This window comes from Paroedura picta, chromosome 7 (assembly GCF_049243985.1).
Source record: "Paroedura picta isolate Pp20150507F chromosome 7, Ppicta_v3.0, whole genome shotgun sequence".
Taxonomy (NCBI): Eukaryota; Metazoa; Chordata; class Lepidosauria; order Squamata; family Gekkonidae; genus Paroedura; species Paroedura picta.
The window spans coordinates 55,186,240-55,209,081 of record NC_135375.1 but is presented as its reverse complement, the minus strand read 5'-3'; the positions used below and the strand labels follow the sequence as shown (position 1 = coordinate 55,209,081).

At 43.1% G+C, this 22,842-nt stretch overlaps 1 protein-coding gene across 7 annotated transcripts in view; it reads right to left on the bottom strand.

Annotated features, from left to right (window-relative positions):
* Positions 1-10,927: 10,927 nt before the first annotated feature.
* The window catches only part of SNCAIP (synuclein alpha interacting protein), a 131,495-nt gene continuing 119,580 nt past the window's right edge, over positions 10,928-22,842 (bottom strand). For 3 of the 7 annotated variants that reach the window (XM_077344394.1, XM_077344397.1, XM_077344395.1), the window contains exons 11-12: positions 19,806-19,876; positions 10,929-11,485 (exon numbers count right to left, since the gene is read on the bottom strand). In XM_077344394.1, the coding sequence (XP_077200509.1) occupies positions 11,401-11,485; positions 19,806-19,876 (156 nt within the window). In that variant the 3' untranslated portion in view covers positions 10,929-11,400. Of the gene's footprint in view, positions 11,486-19,805; positions 19,877-21,140; positions 21,332-22,842 lie in introns of all 7 variants that reach the window. The other 4 variants (XR_013232482.1, XR_013232483.1, XM_077344398.1 and 1 more) reach the window with 3 other exon arrangements.

Here is a 22,842-nt window from a genome sequence, read left to right as displayed (position 1 = left end):
CCCTTTTACAGAAACAAAAACTGAAATTATTGATTACCTGTTTCCTCCAGGGTACATTGTTAAACTGCTTTACTTCCAAGCCAGAGAAACTGCACAAAGCAGAAAATCCCCCTGAAAATGTAAAAAGGTCAATGGTGCATTTGATGACATATGTGCTTATGAAGCCACATAATTCATCATTTGTTACGACAGAGCTTGTTCCTGAGGGGCTCTGCATTTGCCAATAAATATACCATATGCTTGATTCTGTATGGAGATTTTTAAAAGTTACATTTCCTAATCATTAAAGGAATCTCATGAGGACTATGAGTACAATGGTCCAAACCCACCAGGATTCTCTGGACCAGTAATACACATGAGTTAGAGAGTGAAGTCATGTCTTTCTGAGACACCTCTTTTTCAGCAAACTATATACAATTAAATACTCTGCTAATGCTAGTTAGCCCAAAGAGGTGGAGAAGAGTATTTACCTCTTCCAAGACTATTAAAATAACTATACATACATGACTATGCATCCATATAAAACCTTTTGGGGGATGTTGTCATTTTGTGTCAGAATTTGGCTTGAAATTGCCATGTTTTCAGAAGTACTATTACTTTCTGTAGCTACCAAATTAGGCGTTAAATTAGCATTAGAATTACAATTAGTTAAGAATGACTTGGGAAGACAGAAGAACTTTTGTTAAACACTTTCAAGGATCCTCTTGTAATATATTCTGTAAACCAGAGATCAATTTATGGAGAATCTAAGAAAAGATACATGTGTGGGAAGGCATTGAACATACTGCTAGAGGCTTGCTGTTTTCATTAAAAAGATTTTCATTTCCTAATAAACAGAAGCATCTTTTTAGTAGCTAGAAACAGCTTCTGGTCTCGGAACCCATTTGAGTGCTGGAAGCAGTTCACACTACAACCATGCAATGCTACAGTTTCAAGCAAATGTTGAATAATTCAAAATCTATATTTCCAAAGGAATAATTAGCACTTTGTATTAGAATTTTAAAGTTAAATGATCAAATCTGTGATTAATATTTATCTTGTATATACTGTGGAATATGAAGACATTTACACACAGTTTGCATTCCCTCCCAATTGAAAGGTAAGATTTCAAACTGTCCCTTTCTCATTCCTTCACATTGCAGCTACATGGATTTTGCTGATGATATATACTAGTCCAGAGCCAGCACAGGACACAGTGGTGGAGGGAAAGAGCAAGGGCAATCCCCCCTACTCTCCCTGCAGCCACAGCTGCTACTGTTGATCAGCCAAGAAAGCATCTGTTTTGATTTTGCTACATATTATCAGTATTTCAGTTAAAAAGCCATGGCACCTAGCAAATTTCACAAGTATAATTAAATTTATATAATTTGTTTTTATGTTTAAACTGATTCCTGTAGTGCAGAGCTTTTCAGCAATGCGTCAGGTTTTTATAAGAAAGAAAACCGTGATAGATCATGTTGTTGGCAGGGAAATAAGTATTACTATAGAGGGAAAGAATTTATAGAGAGTCGTGTAAAACAAATGGTTCGTAAACCTTTGGTGTATGGAACTCTGAGTGATGAGCATTTTTACTAGTCTGCAACCAAACTGTGATGCCATAAAACAGGGACAGCATCTAATTTGTCCCATGGAATTATTTTCTGTGTTGTTTCCCACATCCGGATAAGAGGCCACAATGCAAAAGGTGCTCCAGACCTGATTTCCTGCTCTTCCTATATTGTGAACAATCTGACTTATGACTAAATGCTGTTTAAGCAATAACAGGGATGAACAATAACATAGATCAATCTGTTATCACCTCTTGCACATGTTGACAATTTGACTGTTTCTGTACTGACCTCTTTAAGAATAGCTCGCTAGTCACGATATGTTTAGTTTGGATCAGTGGTCCTAGATGTGCCCTTTCCCGGGCACCATGACGGTGCAATAAGGAGGTGCAAGGACTGTGTTTACCTCAGCCCATTACAGTTGAAGTGATTAAATCATATGTTTTTAGGAGGCTTGTATAACAGTTTCCATTCTCTCTTGCTAAGTGTAATGATGACAGATGACAGATCTGTCCATCTGGGAACTAAAGCCTGCAGCAGAAGCAATGGTGATCCCAGCTAGATGAGATCAAAAGTCCTTCTTAGCCTGTTTTCCCCAGGCCAATGAAATGTCTTCAAGAAACCAAAATGCAGGGCTTGGAGGCTATAACTGTACCCCACTGTGGCCTGAATCCCCTGAAAAAAACTGATAAAAAATGGTACACTGCCTCTGAACATAAAGCTTGCATTGAACATGGAGCTTGCACAGCCATTCATTACTAACTTGCATGACTTGACTAAATTCACTTATAAAGCCATTCTGCAAATTAATTTATCTGAAAATATTTCCAACATTCTAGAACGATTTGAAATAGAGATGTTTGAACTCTCACTGGTTGTACAGGAGCAGTTCAATCCTATTTGTTTGGTTGCTTTTCATCCTTATCCATGGTTCCTCTATATATTTGTGAAGCTGCCTGGGGGTGGGAGGTGTCCGACTGTCCAAGTTGGAATAGGGTCAATCAGGGTGCAGCCAGCCTGCACCCTGATTGGCCCTGCCCCTACAGCTCCCTCCCTCTCTGAATGCTAGCTACGTTCCTCTCAGCCACGCCAGAGACAGACACACAGAGCTCTGCCAGACCAAACATGAGCCCTCATTCCCTCCTATCACTCCTGCTGTGAGGGAGGCAGAGAGAGAGACACAGAGAGAGCTGCCCCAAGCTGCTGACCAGCCCTGTTTCCCTCCTAAGAACGAGCCCTAATTACCTGCTATGCCTCCTGCTGCGAGGCACACTGAGAGACACGCAGCGAGAGGGAAAGAGTCACAGAGAAGGAGAGTTGGTTCTTATATGCCGCTTTTCTCTACCCTTCCCTTTCCTCTCCCCACAACAGACACCCTGTGAAGTGGGTGAGGCTGAGAGAGCCCTGATATCACTGCTCGGTCAGAACAGCTTTATCAGTGTTGTGGTGAGCCCAAGGTCACCCAGCTGGCTGCATGTGGGGGAGTGCAGAATTGAATCCGGCATGCCAGATTAGAAGTCTGCATTCCTAACCACTACACCAAACTGCACTTTCCAGTGTCCCCTGGGTCCCAGCGCCCATTGCATTCCTGGTTGCAATGGGCTTTCTTGCTAGTAATAAAGATCAATTAATGTGCCCTGACCATGATGGACAAGGCTGGCATAATCTCATCAAATCTTGGAAGCTAAGCAGGGTTGACAATGGTTGTACTTGGATGGGAAATCACCAAAGAAATTTTTACCTATGCAGAGGTATAAAAGGGCAAATCACCTCTGCTCATGTCTTGTCTTGGAAACTCAATGGTATCACCAAAAGCTGACTGTGAGTTGATGGCTCTTTCCACCACCGTATCAGTGTGTTTCATGTATGTTCTTTTTCATATAGTCTGATGGTAGTCATACTTTTCTATCACTCACAAGCCTGTCTTGTCTTCTTGCTGCTTGGAGCCAGTTACATAAATATTGAGAAAAGCAATCAGTCAGTGATTATAGATAAAATATCATCTTAGCATTTGGTGTTTAAGTCCCTGTTATCACCGAGGTTATTTCACACATCTGCATTTTTGTGCATATTTATGAAAATCTTTGTTATTTGATTATCTAACAGTCTTCTGTGACCCTGGTGGAAAACATTGGTTTCTTTCAGTGAATATTTACAAAGGTGGCTTGCAGTGCAGAAGGAAATGAAAAATATCCACTACAGCAACATCACAGCTGTAAAGCTGTTTGATGGCTGTTCGAGGCAGATGTATCTCAACCACCCAGAGTTCTGGCATACAGTGATTGTGACCGTCAAGTGCACTATGCTCACCTGCCATATTTATTTTCCATGATGTTTGTCACATCTTCATTTGGAAATACTCCTGTTTCAGTTATTCTGGCACGTGAGGTGAAACGGCAGCATGGAGAATGCGTAGGAGGAAGAAGCGAAGCAAACCGCTTCCGCACGGGACAGAACACAACGGCGGCAAAACCCAGAGTATCCGATTATGCACACGGTTATTCCAGAGCCGCTTCTGGTTGCACCCTGGTCCCGGGAAGCTCCACTTTCTTCCGCATCTTGCTAACGCAGCTTTTTCAGCATACGTTGACTCTGTGCCCAGTTGCTACCTGCAGCATGCATAATTGGTGATTTTAGCCACTGCCATTCCACCCCGAATGTGGACCTTCCACTCCATGCATAATGGGCCACTGTCTCATGTTCATTTTCCAGGCTGGGGTAGAGATGAAGAAATGACTCCAAATCAGCAGAAATTCACATAACAGGTTGTGAGAACAGGATCATCCTGACTGGTATTTTTGTGCTCAACACTTCCAATTGTCAACATTTGAGTATTTCAGTGGCTTTGGAAGTGTTTTGATTCTGTGAAAGCCCGGGTTTTTTTGCATCTGGTGGAAACAAGGCAGGGCAGGTGGAGAAGAGCTATATAGAGGCAGTGCCTATGACCCCTCTGCTTCTGGCCAGCTTTGGCCATTGGGAGACAGAAAGACAAAGGCTACAGCTACTAAAAGAATCTCAGACAAATAGATGGAATACCTAGCCAGAAAGTCTGATACACAGTCTTTCTGCACATGTAGGCAGACGTATTAGAGGCACAGAGGCTGTGTTTGTCCCATAAAGCATCAGCCAGGATCCATGCCTGGCAAAGAACAGAAGAAAATTATTTCATTGTGCCAGAGGGAATACAAAGTTGCAAAGACAACTTGGAGGGGAGAAATAAAAGCAGACATCAAGGGTTCATCCTTAAGCTGCTGGCAGGCAACCTGGAGGGGGTGTTAGAGGAAGTGGTAGTGTCTGAAAATGCAGCATGTGAGTCAGGGGAAATAAATCTTGTGTCGTCCTATGTCTGATTCTGGTGCTTTCAATATTTTTTCTTGCAATCTGGCTGACTTCCAGTATCAGAGCTTCTGAAAGCATCCAAGTATAGGGAGATAAGAGAGGAGGCAGGGTTTAGTTCTCCTCCCTTGGACAGTCCATTTTGGTTTCAAAAGTAAACCCAGCACATCCACTTGAGGAGCGTAAGAATGGAAGGAAAAACCCACCCATCATTTCATGTGTTCCTGGCCCTGTTATTCAAATGGAGGTTTTGTCTATCTATAAAATAAGGAGACTTTCTCCTACTTGTCTGAAATGTGGGAGAAACAATCTGTTAGATGAGTCATACAGACCTTAAGAACCCTATCCATCCAAATGAAAGGTACCATGGAGAGATGTGTGCCTTTTTGAACAATGGAAAGAAATATCAAATGGAATCAATCTCCTAATAGGATTAACTTTAATTCTGATATTAAAGCATCTTTATTCGGGTTTCTAAAATGGCATATAATCCACCTTCATAGTTTTTGGGTGATCACCTCCAACACCTACAAATTTTATCAGAAGAGTTCATCTTAGTCCTTGTTGCATGTCAAATGTGGCCTAGTTATAGTCTGGGGAAAACTGTTCAAAACAGATACCACATATGTTAAACAGATCCTGTTTCAAGCCTACAAACTTTGTGCCAAAGAGGAGGTTTTTCCAAACCTCCCATTATTGAAAGGGGAAAAAATCTGGTACTAGAAAAAATGATTCTTTGTAGTGATATATGGCACATATGTGTTATCTTTTCTGTGGTAGCTTCTGGAGATTAGATATTCACTTGAAGTGAGATGGTCTCATTTAGATACTTTGGTCAACCAGAGAGAGAGATACTCAACCTTATATCAGGATGTTTGCAAGCATGCTCATTTTCTGTTGTGTTAGAAGGCTATTTTAAGAAGAAAATGAAGGTAAAATGGTGCAGTAGTGGTGTAAAATCCGTTTCAGCCAGGAAAGGGTTTATTAACTCTTCCTTGTACTACTTTCTTCGTTTAAACGGTCCCACTCAAAAGGTGCTAGCATTTTTTTAAAAAATCCAAAACTATTTATCTTGTGGGGAAGGACATACAAATGTTTACATTTCAGCTTATGGAGTAAACAGCTCGAGGATGCTGTTTGTATCTTGTTCCTGGCTCTTTTGTTCTGTTGTCCAGCCTTGACAGTCACAATTTTGGTTCCCCTTCTTTGTGGCATATGAGTTCAGTGCAATGTGACTATGATGCCACATCATTCCCTGTCACTTTTTTTGCAACTCAGAGTGACCAAGGACTGGAAGAACTGAAGAGGACTGTCCTGACTTTTAGAAGTCCGCACTACTAACCACTACACCAAACTTGTTTCTTGTTTCTCAAATGAATCATGCCATAGAAATTCAGAAGTTACCCGTGTGTAGAGTAGCTGTTCTGCCTCCCCTCAGTCACCAAAGTGTATCTGTTCTGCTTTTTCAGAAGTTTCTCTGATGTATTTGGAGTCTGTCAGTCCTAACAGTTATGTATATTCTACTGGTACTAATTATGAAGTTGCCTCTGGCTTCATATTCTCTGGGTACTGCCCATGAGATCTCATTAATAATGATTCCTCACCATTTTATCATACATGTATCTCAAACCACCCAGGGCTGTAAAGAATGGGTGGTATAAAAATCCAAACAAACACATATCTATAATTTAGTAACTACCCTGACTTTAGAATTGTCAAACTGTCATTATTAGCTTTACCATTCATTGTATTACATTTCCTTTTAGGAGTGAAACACAAATATGTTTCAGTGTGTATTGGAACAAGTTTGGCAACAGATGTTCTCAAAAGCCACATCATAAAGAATATGTAATTCTGCTCCACCTGCACTTGTGAAAACATACTACTTCCATCTTTTGACCAAGGCAGAAGTCTCCACTTGCCACAATCTTTTACATAGATCTAGAATTAACTTTACTTGCATCACATGAAACAGGGGGAAAACACAAGTTTTAAGGTTTTAATTTAAAAAGAAAATAGCCACAGCCCCCAATCCAGGTAAGAGCCACAATGCAGAGGTTGAATTTTTCTGAACTTTTGCTCCACTGATTTGTGGCTAGGCTATCAGAAGTTCTGGAAAGGGGGAAAATATTTGTCTTTCTCCTTTTACAGAACAAATAGAAGCCCAGGGATGGGCTGGTTAGGTTCAACAAGCAAAATGGTACGGTATTCAATATGCCCTCCTCCTATGTTATGTATGAACTAGTAATCAAGCCCGCTGTAAAATAAATACAGCGGGTGCTAGGCATGCGAGCCCCCGGCAGTCGTGCGGAGCGCGGCTGCTGGGGGCTCCCTTGGTCGGCGGCCTGACGCAGCGAGAGGCGCTTCGTGCCTCTCGCCGTGTCAGGCCGCCGGCAAAGGAGCGGGGACTCCGGCGGGGACTCGGAGGGACCAATCGGCAGGCGCGATTGGTCCCTCCAGTAGTCTGTCCAGAGGAAGGGGCCAATCGGCACCCTTCCTCATCACGGACACATCCTGCCTCCCAAGCCCTTATCCTTTTATTTAGTCTGTGTTAAGATTAGGGACTCTCACAGTTCACTTACTTTAAAATGCTGGTAAAATGATTTCTCAGATTTCCCTGATGCATCTCTATTTTGAGTTTAAATCTAAGGGATGTTAGCTAGGCCACATAAAATATCCTAAACATAGATGGAAGATCAGTACTAATTAAAAGGTCTGGTGATTTGGGCAAAGAATTGACACTGCAGGTCTGGAACAGGAGGCACATGTTTTTCTATAACTGATGCCACTGAGATGACACCATGGAATATTAAAAGTATGTGGGGGGCAGGGAAATAACTGTATTAATGGATAAGTCTGGGGGGGGGAAGTGTTTCTAAAGTCTGTCATATTTTCATGCACAGCTTTTACCCGATAAAATTTCAGACCTCTCATCTTTTTATGGTGCAGTTGTTGTTGAAAGGTAAGCAGTTTTAACATTCATGTTTAGTTGTGTTCAGAACTGACATTTTCATAAACCATGTTATGGTTATATTCATTCAAGTTTTAGATCACTGATTTCACACTTTGTAAAGCACAAATACTCAATTTTTCTGTCCTAGGCTTCAGAGATACCTGCTGGGCATTCTGCTGATGTTTTACCATACTGATGACTAGAAAGCATGAGTTTATTTTGTTTTTATTTCTTAAATACCTATGGCAGATGGGAGGCCCAGTATGGGATCTGATGTGTTTGGCTTTGGCTTTTAGAATGAAAAAAAAGTACTACTTTTTCATCTGTAGCTCAGATCAGCTAGACTGCTACATTTATTATTCATTAAATTCTAAATATTTCAAAATGAAAGATTAAAAATTACATGCCATTGTTCCTTAATATTGTATTTTTTAAATTAAATCTTTGTCTGTACCAAACATCCTGAAGTTTACCCAGCTTGGCACTCCAAACAATGCCTCAGGGCATCAGCAATTTCAAAGACATCGAGAAATGGTCCATCTGGCCATCACACAGTTGTTCCATCAGTCCTTGCTGTATTGTTTGATCCATCAGCAATGAAGGACTGTATAGGCTGAGAAGAGTGGTGCCTGTCCTCTCAAAGAGATTTATTTATTTGATTTAATACTCACCACTTCCAGCATGCTGGCATGTGCCAAGTTACAATAATAAGACCCCACAATAAAACAGTAGAACAATGAACCCCTTAAAACCATTACCTCCCAAGTGGCAAAATACTGAACCTCATTCTCTCTGCTCAATGGCCTCCCACCAGTGCCTCAGAGGAGATGTTCATGGGGGAGTCTGCTATCATTGCTAAGCCAAGGAGGGTCTCTGATCTCCACTGTCCTGGCCTCAACCAAATCCCTGGTGGAAGAGCTCCATCTTGCAGGCCCTTCAGGAACTGTGAAAGCTCCATCAGTGCCCTCAGCCCTTCTGGGACCTCATTCCACCAGGCTGGGGCCAGGACCGAAAAGGCCAGGCATACCTCTTGTGAGCTTACGTACCACAGATTAGCACTCACAGAGCACAAGGACCTGGGGGGGATAAGGTGATAGGTGGTCCCTCAGATATGTTGGGCCCAGACTTCAGATAGCCTTAAAGGTTAACAGCAAAACCTTGAACTTGATCTGGAACACAGCTGGCAACCAATGCAGCTTCCTCAGCACTGGCTGGATATGGGCCCTCCAAGGTGTTACAGTGAGGACCCTAGTTGCTGCATTTTGTTCCAGCTGTAATTTCTGGGTCAAGGACAAGGGAAGGCCCACCTAGAACGAGTTACAGAAGTCAATCCTGGAGGTGGCCATCACATGGATCACCATTGTGAGGTGCTCCAGAGACAGGTACGGCGCTAGTGGCCTCGCCTGACACAGATGGAGAAAGGCCAGGCAGGCTGCTCTCATGACCTGTGCCTCCATTTTTAAGGAGGCATCAAGAATCACCCCCAGATTTCTGGTGGAGGGTGAGATGCTTCCTTCACCAGTACTCAGAGAACTGTTCACTCGCCTCCCCCCTAAATCTTTGTACAGACCAATGAAGTATGCACAGAAGCACTGCACAAAAGGTAACTGTACTGTTGGTAAGCAGCAGCAGCAGCACCTCCAAGAGACATTGAACCACAATAGAGATAGAGACCATGATTGAAAATCAATAGCCTCACAAAAACATAAAAACCACTCACCAACTTCAACCCACAAAAACAAGTTGTTTGCCCCCCTGAGATATATCCCTGCCATCCACTTGGCAACAAGTTACTTACCAGCCAATCATGCCTGGGTACGGATGGGCTGCATGAATGGGTGAACTTCAGGATGTTTACTACAGACACCTTAGGTTAGCAACATCTGTCACATCAATCACCAATGCCTTGACCACCTGCTGCCCAATTAGCTACTTCTCTCATTTCCAGGTAATAACAGCCGTGATTTCACTGTATTTCCATGGACTCAATGGAGTCAAGACATCCCAGTATTGCTGGTATAACACTGAAGTGCTATACTGGTGTAATGCTGTAATGCTCAACTTAGGATGTTGAAAAGAGTCTGCAAGAGTCTGCGAAAGATTACATTGGGAAAAAGGGGGGGGGGGGAGAGAGACGTAGGAAGCACTGTGAACATTTTGAACAGCACACCACAGTGATTCAGAAGGGTAGAAAACAGAAAAAAGCAGTTTCCCTTAAAAGCAGCCCAATCAAGAAAGTGGGGTTGTATGAACAGGTAAATAAATTCTAACAGCCAGTTACTAAAATTAGTCTGTCTGAAATGACAGAAAAAATCCATTAGCAAGCATTTAATAATCTTTAACCACTCCTGCGGAGCAGATTAAATAAAAGGGTAAGGCCACCTTGGGAGGAGTTAGGGCGGGCCCTGTCTGGGATAAAAACCCGGCGGGCCAAATCAGGAGCTGCGAAGCACCTGGCCCAGCTGCGGACTTGCCGCACAGACTGAACAGGCAGCCCGCATGATAAGTCCTCCGCCGTGCCCTCTCCTCCACCTAGGCTCCTTTCCCACCCTGCGTCCCTTGCCGCTGGGGGGGGGCACTGTCGACCGACAGAAGGCTTCATAAGCATTCTGCGTGGGGGGGGGGCGCCGCCCTTCTCTCGCCTCCGGGAGCAGGCTCGCCGTGGCGAGCCTGTTCCGGCGACCAAGAGTAGGCTTCTGAAGCCTTCTGGTTGGCGGGGGGATCTGCCACCCTTCTCTTGGCCTCCGGAGCAGGCTCGCCGCGGCGAGCCTACTCCGGAGGCTGAGAGGCTTCTGAAGCCTTCCGGATGGGGGGGGGGGTGATCCGCCGCCCTTCTCTCGGCCCTGGGAACAGCCTTGCCGCTGTGAGCCTGCTCCCGGGGACCAGCCACCACCCCACAGACATCCTCCGCTGCCGCGACCCCCGCACCCACGCCGAGAGCCGCCCCAAACCCCACAGTACGGCAGCTAGCGCCTGCTGTATTTACAGCACAGTGGACTTAATTTCTAGTATGAAATATAAAAGCAGTTTGAAAAGCAGCATTACAGAGAGAAGAAAAATGAAGCAACAATAACATCCTGGCTAAACACACTGTGTTTGGTTAACAGTGATTTATTTTCCTTCATACAATTTTTTTTTATAGAAATAACAAGAAAACAGTTAACCTGGAAGGGAGAGGGCTTGCCTAAAGTTCAAGGAAGAAATGGGCACTCACAAAATCCTTGCTGAATTTTTACACATCAAGTTTCTAAGGAAGGGCAAGACAGTCGTTACATTATTTCCATGCAACAGGTGATGTATAAAATGGGTTTAGTGATCAGATGAACTTTCTGGAAGCTCCTTGCATCATTATTTTTACATGCCATTAAGCCTTAAAACAGCACGCTTACAACAATGTAAGACACGTATTGTTTTGATATGGTCTCACAGCAACAAATTTAAGGCATTATAAGAGTCTATTATTCTGCTGGTGAAAGTCATGTCTTATACAGTTAGTGGTTTCTTTTTTTAAAGTGGAAAGACATCAGGGCATGTTTAGAAGAAAACTACCCCATGAAATGTGAGTCAAAGGAAGAATTCTTGCTGCTCTGTTTCTTCAACACATTTTTTGATGCACGATTGCTGGAGTTTTCTGTTGATGTTGTTATGCCTGGTAAAAAAAGATGGAACAAAAAAAATCCATAATTATATGAAATATACAGGGCTTCAATTTGTCTCACAACTAAAAGGGCTCCCTCTTCAAAAAGGCAAGGCTGCTTCAATCTGCTCAGAAATAGGGCTTACTCTGGCAAAACACTTGGAATATCACAGCAAGAGCCAGATCCCACTGACTATGTAGAATTTATTTCTACAAAACCGAGATATAAAATTGAAGCAAATTAAAATGAGCCTGGGAGCCAGACCCATCTCCTGTCCTGAGATCAGAAAATGCTTAACAGTCAAGTGAAACTAGCATATTTTCAGTTTCTTGAAGTGTTTTTGCTATCCAAGCATAAATGTCAACATAGTATCAGCATTTGTTCCCATTATTTATCATAGCTTTTTCTGCTTAAGCAAATGTCAGTAGTATAACTACAACCCCTGTAACTTCAATAAAGGGTAATTATTCAAATGTAGCTTTAAAATAAAGTATTCTTTTTTTGCCTTTTGAAAAGTAAAGGAAATGACATGTCTAAGGTCACATGATCATCTTTGTCAAAGCTGCACAACAAAAACAAAAACAGAGTCCAGTAGCACCTTTAAGATCAACAAAGATTTATTCAAGGCATGAGCTTTGGTCTTAAAGGTGCTATTGGACTCTATTTTTGTTGTGCTACTTCAGACCAAGTGCTACCCACTTGAATTTGTCAAAGCTGGTAACACATTGGGCATATATTTTGCATATTAAAACTATGGGAGAGATGTAAAATTGAAACCTTGCAAGATTAATTCTGTGGCAAAACTTTAAACATGTGCTCATTCATATTGATATGCTAAAAATACATACTGATATACTAAAAGTACAGCAACATCATGCACCCACCCTATGAAATGTCCCATGTTCTTCTCTTAAATGTAAATGCATCTATTTGAGAGACTGCCAGATGCTGTTTGTGAATTTCCCTTTTAATAGTAGCTATGCTAACTACTTTGAGCATTAAATAAAACGCAGGGCTGAATTATAGCACTGTGTACTTGCATATGGCAGTTGTTTTGTTATACAAAGTCAGCATAAACAGAAAATTGTTTCTCATCCTAAGTAAAAGTTCAGATCCCAGTAACGTCTTTGTGCTATTATGACATTTAAAGAAGATTTATACTCTGTCACCACCACATCACCAACATATCATGAATGTCAGCATCAAGAGATGGGGAGGCAAAAGAGGTTGTTAGGGGTATAGATAACATGTAATACGGCCTATGTAGAACAGGCAAGTAGTACTTTTTTCCTTTTCTCTCCCATATTAATGGAGACAGGGTGAAACTGCTGTGCATTGCATTCCTGGTAGTTTGCATTTCATGGTTTAACTAAGGGGATGATATATACTGGACTTCCCAAAATAATTTTCACGTTAACCTAGTTGGTGAAGTGGTCCCAGTCTAGCAGACGAGTGGATGGATGGGCATGGATGAGTGTTAGCATATTAGTTCCCAGTAAGCAGGAAGTCAGTCTCTCGGTCAGATCTTTATTACCATCAGAGAGAAGGAAGTTAAAAAGGCCCAAGAGCAAACCAAGTCAAGCACCCCAGCAGCTCTACCAGGTAGCACTGCATGGGTCACGCCACTCAGACCCAGCCACCAGTGCCAGTGATCGGCTCATCCACTGCTTTCTCTGGCACTGCCATCAACCATATGTGTTGCAGGAGGAAGCAACTGGTGAACTTTCACTGTTCATTGACCAAGGCACCTGTGGCACTGGCAGAGCTAATAGTTTGGGTCAGCATACTTCTGGCCATAGGTGGATCTCTAAGCCAGAAGGCCCACCACAAACATTCCCCGTTAGTTAAATGACCAGTCTGCCCCTGACCGGACCTTTACATGGCTGTTTTGCCACGAGTGAAGTAGTCACCAAATGTGAGAGCTTAATTGCCACAAGCAACTCAGGATCTTTGAGTGCAACGATAAAGCTGTTATTGACCCTTAGAGTTTCCACTGACAAGTTTCCGGCTGACAAGTTTCTGAGGTTTAAGCTGCTGTGGTTATTAGAAAAGATTGGATGACAGTAGTTTAAATAAAAATGGGCTTCTGCATTGAGGAACACCTCTTATGGTGTAGCAGAAAAGTACCTATATCCGTAGTCAGCGTGGATATGCTCTCCGGATCAGCCAACAATCTGAGAAATCTATTGACTGATCCAAAAGACTCAGATTGAGCAAGCTCAGTCAAAAGTTCCTTGCTCAAAACAAAATGTGTTAAAGCTAACAGGAAATTAAGGTAACTTCAGAATATGGTTTTCTGTGTAAAATATATTACTTTCTATTTTTGAACTAAGGTCTGGTTAGACATGCAAAATATAGCATTCACCCAATTGTATTCTACTCTAAAAACTCATGGGCTGGAGTCACTGGGAACTTCTTACTGGTGGGTCTTGCTCTATTTAAAGCAATCATCAACAAAAAGATGACCTTTGTCAACAAAATACTATACTGTTACCACAGTTATTGCATATCCACAATTTAAGAAAAATTGTGGTATTTTGGTTGCTGACTCTTCATGGTGACCTAAGCCTGTATAATAAAGAGCATCATCACTTAGATGTTTGGGAAAGCTTTTGATTGCTATAAATCCAAATTGTTTCAGTGAACTCACATACCACAGTTATGGAATAAGATTTGTAAGCACATTTAGCATCATAATAACTATGTTGAAACTTTTCACCATTCAAGTGTTTTTCTACTGAATTCAGATGAAAAAAAATCTTCCCTGGGAGGTTTTTTTTCCTTTCACAGTCAAGACTTTTCTTCATCTTGGAAAAGAGAATTTAAATGAGATGTATAGAAAAGACAGCATATATATAGTGCTGCCATGAAATACCTTTTTCCTTTTTGAAAAAAATCCTCTTCGATGATTTTTCCTTGTTAGCTTGGTTGTGAATGTTTATTATTATGTTCTAAAAGGTCAAAGCCAACAAGCTTCCATCTAAGAACCAACTGGGCGACTTGCAGGCTTAGCGCTTCTTGTTAGATATCTACAGAGATCTCCTGGGTTACAGCACATTCTAGTACTCATTTTCTTCTTTGTTAGCATATGTTTTACATTACTTAATACAGGTTTCATAAGCTTTTGTTACATTGTATATTTATGCCTGTTTTATCTTTTGTAAGATATCTGAGAAACTTTCTCAAAGTGGAAAGGTGAGGTGCACATTTTTTATAAATAAATGACTGGAATTAAACAATCTTTTAACAGCGGGCTCGCTGTTATAATAACTCGCTAAGGGCTAAGTGGGCAGGAGTGGGCATGGCCTGTCCAAGGCAGGACCCAATTACATGTCCCGATTGGGCTCTGCCTTGCGCAGGCCATGCCCACTCCTGCCCACCCAGCCGGCCAGGGGCTCTCTGCCACCATTGCTGGCAGTTTGTCCCTGGACATTCCCTAGGACACATGTAAGTGCCCTGGAGGTCGGGGCCTCCATTCCTGTTGAGCTGAGAAGCCCTCTCACCACTTCGCAGAGGTAGCAAGCGGGCTTCTCGGCCAAACGGGAAGCCGGTGGGGTGGGAAGGGGGGATTTCCCTTCAAACTTGGGCCGAACAGGAAAACAGGAAGCCAGCAGGGCAGTCCTTCAACTTCTGCACTGCCCCACCAAACTCTCCCTCTCTCGCCGCTGCTGCTTGCCGACTTTGTGGGCAGTCCTGGCCATAGTGCGCAGTTCTGCCCCTCAGCCCCACTGCCTGCCCCACCTGCCTTTGTGCATTCTTCAGCGCACTGGCGCCACTCCAAGCTGGGCATCCGGTGCAGCCGGCTGAAGCGGCTCCTGCGCTCCCCTCTTCCCCCAGGGGGGCCTGAGGAGGTGGAGGGCAAGAGTCCCACGGACAGCACGAGTCAGGGGTTGGGGGAGGCAAGACAGCTGGGTGTCACTGAGATTCGGGGAGCCTTTCCCCTTGCTCTGACTCCACTCGTGCCACTCCATGGGCAAAAATGTCTTCCTTCCACACAGCAGCAAGCAAAGCAGAAACTTTGCTCCCTGGCTATTCAGAGGTTCATTCTTTATTTTCAGCCACGGCTCCCCTCCCTGCCTCAGTCTCTGCCTCCAATTGGCCTGTCACCTCCTGCTCCACCCACGCGCCTTCTCACTGAGACACGAAGCCCTCCTCTCCCAGCAGCTCCTCCCCGCATCAGTCCGAGAGCGGGCGGGGCCTGCGTCTGATGAAGGGATTAAGGGAACTGTGTCTAGGAAGGTGTGAAGCAGACTGGGAATGTTAACTGCTTCATCATCTGGGGGAGCGGCCGCACGAGACGTGCTCCCATACCATTGCCCTGGGGCTCCTAAAGCAGCCGGCAGCACTCGTTCCACAGGGTTGTGCTTCAGACAATCCATGTATCTGAGTCCCTTTCCATTTCTTTTTGTGTCTCAAGCAGCTGGGTTTTCCTTACACACAAAAGCAGAGGAAGAAATCTCCCCCCTCCCAAACAGAAAGCATTTACAAGTGGGACTGGAGGACTCAACACCAAGAACGCTGCTTCTGTAAGGAAACATGATAAACAACACTACCAGTCTGAATTAAATGCAAGTGGCTACAGTCGAGAGCAAAAGCCATGTTGCATGCTGAGGCAAGAACTTTTAAAAAGCCAGATTACGTACAAACATTCCTTAATTCACCCACCCAGCCGCCATGGGGCTCTCTGCCAGGAAGGGGCTCTCTGCTGGGAAGCTGCGGGGGGGGGGGTTGGGAATGGAGGCTCCCCCCCTTTCCTCTCATTTTGCTATGGTGCCATCCCACCCATGGCACCATTGCAAAATGACAGGAAAGCCCGAGGGGGGGGGGGCTGCCTTTTCCTTCCTTCCTTCCTTCCTTCCTTCCTTCCTTCCTTCCTTCCTTCCTTCCTTCGTCTTTTTTCCTGTCTTTCTTTCTCTCTCTTTCTTTCTGTCTCCTTCTTCCAAAACCCCACTAATGCCCGTTGTATTCCTGAATACAATGGGCTTTGCCCCTAGTCAAGAAATAAAACTCAGATGGATGAGAATGTCAGACCATGCAAATAGAAGTGAACTTTGTCAACAGAGACAAATGACAACCAAATAAATGGAGTGAACTTTTTAAGACTATAAGAGAACAGCAGTCTCCTTTCCAATGACATCCCCTAAATAGCTGCTTCATTTTTTCACCATGCAGTTCAAAGGTAGCAACGTTCTCTGCAAATTTAGCAATATGCAGGCCTTTCTTCCTGATCTTCCTGTCATGATGGAGATTATAGAGATGAAGATTCTTATGGAATTGGGCTGGAATCAGACACTGCAAGCAGGATTATCTTATCCAGTCATTACTAAAAGGGCAGACTTTTTGCAGTTGTCACAAATGCAGTAACTACATAAGTATCATGCACTGGCCCCTACAGACATCTGAGTCCCATGTGTTTCCCATTCCCACTGTTAAAGTCTCTACGCTCATCTGAATACACCCAGCATAATAATAGCCTTGATGAGGATAAAAACCCCAGTGCTTCATACAGATAAGACAAATATGTTCTCATTTTAATGCACTACATGCTATGCAATAATCTAACCCACATGAAACAAATATTCCACTGGCAATAGGTGGATAGCTTAATTGCAAACATTTGCTTGGCACTGAACTTCATAAAAATGAACCTGTCCTCCTAAAGTGAAAAGAAAAAAGTACTTGGCAATCAAAATGTATTGTAGGCTGCTCAAAGAACCCTAGCAAATTTTAATTGGGAACCAGGAATGTTAATTGTTTTGCTGCTATCAAGCTGTAGCCAATTAGAAAACAAATAATGAACAGGACTTTTGGATTGCAGCCACACTCTTTAACATCAATGCCAAAACATTATTAAAAAAAAACAAAAAAACAAAACAGCAATGGTGAAAATGAGCTCTGCTGATTAAAACTTCTGTATGCCTTTACACATGTTACATTTTGTTCCCTGATTACTGAAATGAGATCTAAGCTACAAATTCAACACAAGGCTTAGGCGATCTAACTACTTTACTGAGGTTGAATGTGATTCACTAGACATACATGAGAGGGAACATAGAGTAAATAATTTGTCCTAGGACAAATGCAGCAAACCGTGATGTGTTCAGTAACCTCATGTTACATATTATGGTTAGAACTAGAAATAGAGCCCATTGAACTCTGAAATGCAATGGGCGCTAACAGGGGGCTGGAAGGGGCTGGGGCAGGCGAGCCCCCCTGGCCACTGGCGAGGTGCTCGCAGGGGTGTGGGCGCCGGAGGCAGGATGCTGCCGGAGGGGAGAGGGAAGTTGTTGGAGGGCAGGGATTGTAATGCGGCTCTGGCGCCTACCTGAGGAGTCCTGGCGGCGGTAGGCGGCAGTGGCGACGTTGGGGCAAGCATGGTCACGTGTCAGGCCGGCAATGAAGGCGGCAATCGTGGCATGAAGGCGGGGTGTTCTCAGTGGGCGGGGAAGCAGCTGGAGGGAGCAGGACCCTGGGGGGGAGGCAGCTATGTGGCCGGTGGCACATTTGGACCAGTGGCTGGGGGTGTGGGCACTCCGCGGCGATGGCGGGCGCAAGGGCAGGAGCAGGAGGACAGGCCGGCGAGGAGGGCGGGGACGCAGCTGAAGGGAGCAATGAGCAGTGCATGAGGGGTGGGCTAACACACTTAGAGGCCAATCGGGAGGCACTTCGCGTCTCCCGATTGGCCTCTCCACGTCAGTCTGGGGTCAAGGGCCAAATCCGTGAGTTTTGATCACGGACTCGGCCCACCCCAACCCCTCTTATTGCTTTATTAAGAGGGAAAGATGATATCTCAAATTTGTCATTCTAACAAAGTCCCATTATTGTGAAAATCTGAACAGAATTTTGACTGCAGAAGTTAATTGCATTGACAAAAGACACTTCCATTGCACAATGGTCTTGAAGGAACTCCGGGAGGAATCCTGTGCAAACAAAAAGAGACTCACTGAACTCAGTGGAACTTACATCCTTGTAATTAAGGACTGGGCTCAGAATATTAACTGCATTACTTTCCTAGTCCTTCACTGACGGCTGCCTTGCCAAACAATTTGTGCCAAAATGAAGAAAACATGCATTCTAAGTCCTTATCATACTATCAAATGGCAAAAGAAACAGGCACAGAGATGTTTACAATATTTTGGCTGTAGTACCTATAGACTTTATAACACACGCCAACTCTTTCTTCACAAATCCCCCTTTCTGAATCAGTTTTAAAAGGTCTGCTTTCATTTGTGTTAAGGTATGCAGGATGAATTACACTTCCAGAAGGAAGAATTGCATCCTGACCTGAGCATAAGTACATGCAAGTAAGTGTTATTGATTAACAGAGCTGCCAGTCATCAGTGGTTATCACCTGACAGCATGACATCACTTCCAGGAAGTGGTTTTACCATAAACGTTCTAGTGATTCCTACTGAGGCATGAAATGACTTCTGGGTTTTCTCAAAGTGACATCATTCTGTTGGTACTAGCCACCTCCCACATATCCTTCTCCTGGACATGTACAGGCTTTAACAGGATTGCAGGCCTCTAGTTACAAAGATAAAGTTCCCATACGAGACATACAAAACAAAAGCACCCTAAAAATGGGAAGATGGTTAACTTATAAGAAGGGGCACAATTGAAATGAAAATTTTCAGTTGCAATGAACAGTAGTTTTTACACTTCTTGCAAGACAAACCCCATCAAGACAGTAATTAGATATGGCCATAATTATAATGTTTGTAATTGAAGACTAAAACATGGCAATTTATAGCATTAAAACCAGCAACACTTTACTACTAAACAAGTATCCAGTAAAAAGTCCTATTATCCTACTCTGGAAAATAATGTTTATGTAAAATCTTTTTTGAAAAAACTGATCTGACACTAAATTAGATAACTGAACCAAAGCTCAAAACCAGACTGAGGCAAGCATGGGAAAATAGAAAATGGGGTACACTGGATCTTCTGACTGTAAATGGGAATTTGACTTGGCCTGCACATAAGAGGAAATTTAATTTCCATTCTCATCTGGTGTTTGACTCTCATTCAAGAGGCTGCGTGATGCCAAGCTGAACTCAAATACATTTTTGAATTTATGAGCATTAGTGCTTTTTATGTACAGTTTGTGCTGGAGCCATTAAACTAGCTCAGTTATGGATATTAGCAAAGGCCTGTAACAGGGAATTGTTTATCCTTTTTAAAAAATATATAAAAATTTCATTCCCTTCTACAGTTGTCATCCATCATATCATTAGTTTGAACTCTGAGCAATTATAAGCAGCACATGCAATGGGGGTTAATAAAAAGGTAAGTGGAAAGCTAACATTTCCACCCTACATCAGCACATACCATGCATAGTTACACAGGCGGTCTTCAATCAGCATGCTAGTGGAAAAACTGATGAAGCTGGAGTATGGCCCCTGGGAAATGCAATGCATTAATCAGTTGAAAAACCATGCCACAAGCTTCTCACATGCATAGTATAACATACAAAGTTATTAAAAGAAAGTAACTGCTTAACAGCAAAAGCCCTGAAAAAAACCACATGCCACAATTTAGCACCTTTGGTAAGCCATTGGAATGACAGATATGCTCCCATTGCCCTCTACGTGCTGGGAACGTTCTGCATATACAATAGGCATACTCCTACCCTCCCCATGCTGAAAGCATATCTACATGTTGGACAGGCAGCAAAAGCATAATATTAGTACATGGCTCTCATTCACAATTGTGAACTGCTATGGCACACTTTTTTGAGAGAACGTAATGTTTGACAAAGCATGCAAAAGCGTAAGCACTGTATAGGAATAAGTAAAAGTGTTCCATGCCGTGAACAATGATGAAAATGGGCAGAAATAGATAACAATAAGTGCCTGCAAAACATTCTGGAGATCAGATGGAAAAATAAGGTATCTCACATCCATCACTGATTCTAGCTCGCAAGCAAAAAAATGACACCCATTTTAAAAACCTATGTTCCATTTTCATCACAGTAACAAGGGAAGCTCTTTGGACAACTGTTCAGCTGTCCCATACAAGTTATGCAAAATGATACTACAATTACAACAAGGTGTATCAAAGGAAAGAGAAATATCTGGCTACACGTTTCAATTTCTATGCAATTAAAATGTTTGAAGAGATTTGACTTGCCAGAGAATCATCAGAAGGCAGATGCCTATATTTAAAAGACAGGTCAGCAAAACACTATAGGAAACACTATAGGAAAAAATCTAACAAACAAACAAACAAATATAGGACCTAGCATTTTCAGGATCAAACATTCAGTGATAGCATGCTAAAAACAAATTGAACTGTTTCCTCTCATGCTGCTATGTCTTAGTTTAAACTTCCAGTTATTTGAATCACAGCATTTAAATTGTCTTTGAATCATGGAATTAATATGCGGCACTCACTTATAATAGCAAATTTGGTCTCTGGGACTCAAGCCTGACTTGCTCCATTCTCAGTTCTTACCCTTTCACCTTTCACACAAATTTTGCCAACCTGTCCTTATTTAATTTGTCCCCAGTCTTTTCCTGTACTTGTTTGGGCTTCTGATGAAAGGGATGATGGGGTTCTGAAGCTATACTAGGATATATCTAGAGAGCTAGATAGACAAAAGCTAGTGTGAGGAGAGGGATTGGAACAGATCAAACAGGGGGAAGAGAGCAGCATCCATCCTACAGCGTCCATGTTTTCTGTTTAATCTGGCGGCCCCATCCTCAACATGGGCAAGAGTGCTTCTTTATCATTCTTCTTTATCATCCTTGCTCCAGCATCTCTCATTCTTAGGCCATTCGAGCTCTTCTCCAAGTCCTGCACCTGTCTCTTTCCCACTGTCAGCTTTTGTGCAACGGGCCTCTACAGTGCACAGTCTGGAATGACAGCAGGATACACTTTAAAGCCATTCTGAGTAGGCTGATGTAAATCATTCCATTTTGGCAGCTTCTCACGTGGACTGGATCACGGCATGCTTGGAACAATTTTCTCCTTGCCAGCACTAATGTTCAGAAAGAATGGTTTATACTGGCACAGGGAAAACAAAACTGCACAAAGAGAACAGTGATCCACTCCATATGAAAAGCTTATCACATAACAATACTGTCACATTTAGCTGAAGAGGATAGAATGTGATTTCGAAAAATTTTTGGCTGCTAAATAGATTCTATTTTGAAATTTCTCAAACTGCTGATTCAGCCCTTCTTTTGTAAATAGTGTCACACAGCTCTGCCTCCCTAAGAGTATTCTTACAGTGTTATACACAAATTATTATTTTACAAACAAGGGTGGGGCACAAGGACTAGAAAGGCACATATTCCTTCTTTCCCTTTCCTAAATAGTCCCATAGCATTGCTCGCTCTTTCCAGATTCCTTCTCTCCTACCCACCCACCAGCCAGCCGACCAACTTTCATCTACCTTGCTGTGTTCAGCATTTCTTCCTTTCCTCCCTCTGGCAACCTCTCCCTGGGAAAATTCTGCTTTTGTGGTGCAAGTCATTAGAGATGGCCCAGTTGTATGGTACAGAACCTGTTAGGACTTGCAGGGGACACCTCATTTTCCCTGCCCCCCCTTCCTCAATATTTCTTCTATCACTCCTCCGAGTAACGCCCATATCCTCGCCTTTCTCCAATTCCTTCTCTCCTTTTGTTCCTCCAACCAACCTACCTTTTATCTGTCCTCCATCTTCAGCTATGTTCAATATTTATTTACTTTGTTTATATCCTGCTATTCTCCACAATGGGGACCCAAATCAATTTACATAATTCCCCTCTCCTTCATTTTATCCCCACAACCTGTCCACTCAGTGAGCTTCAATGATAGAGAGGGAATTCAAACAAGGGTCTCACAGATGCTAGTCTGAAGATCTAACCACTAGAATATAGAATCATAGAGTTGGAAGGCACCTCCAGAGTCATCTAGTCCAACCCCCTGCACAATGCAGGAACTCACAACTACCTGCCTACCCACAGTGACCCCAATTTCATGCCCAAATGATCCCCAACAAACATTTCCAGAATCCAGCCTAACCTGGAAGAAATTCACTGACTTCTATGCTATGGCTACTGTTGAACAGTTACAAGCAGCTGAGTGACTCACTGAAGTTGTGGGGTAGCAAGTCACTCAATGGATGGTGCCAGACCTGGTCCTGATGAGTCCTTCTTCAAAGGTCAAAACAGCCCTGGAAAGCATGCTGGCCTTCACTCCGCCTTTTACTGACAAATCAGAAAGTTTGGCAGTACAGACAAGGTTTTAAGGCTGGCAGTATTACTTTGGTTACCTAGAAATAGCACCTGAGGGCATTTGTTTCTTAAACTACAAGTGTTAACCTCCCAGGGTTTATTCTTTAGACTTCAGCTTTTTCTGCAGACCTAGGGATGTTCTCAG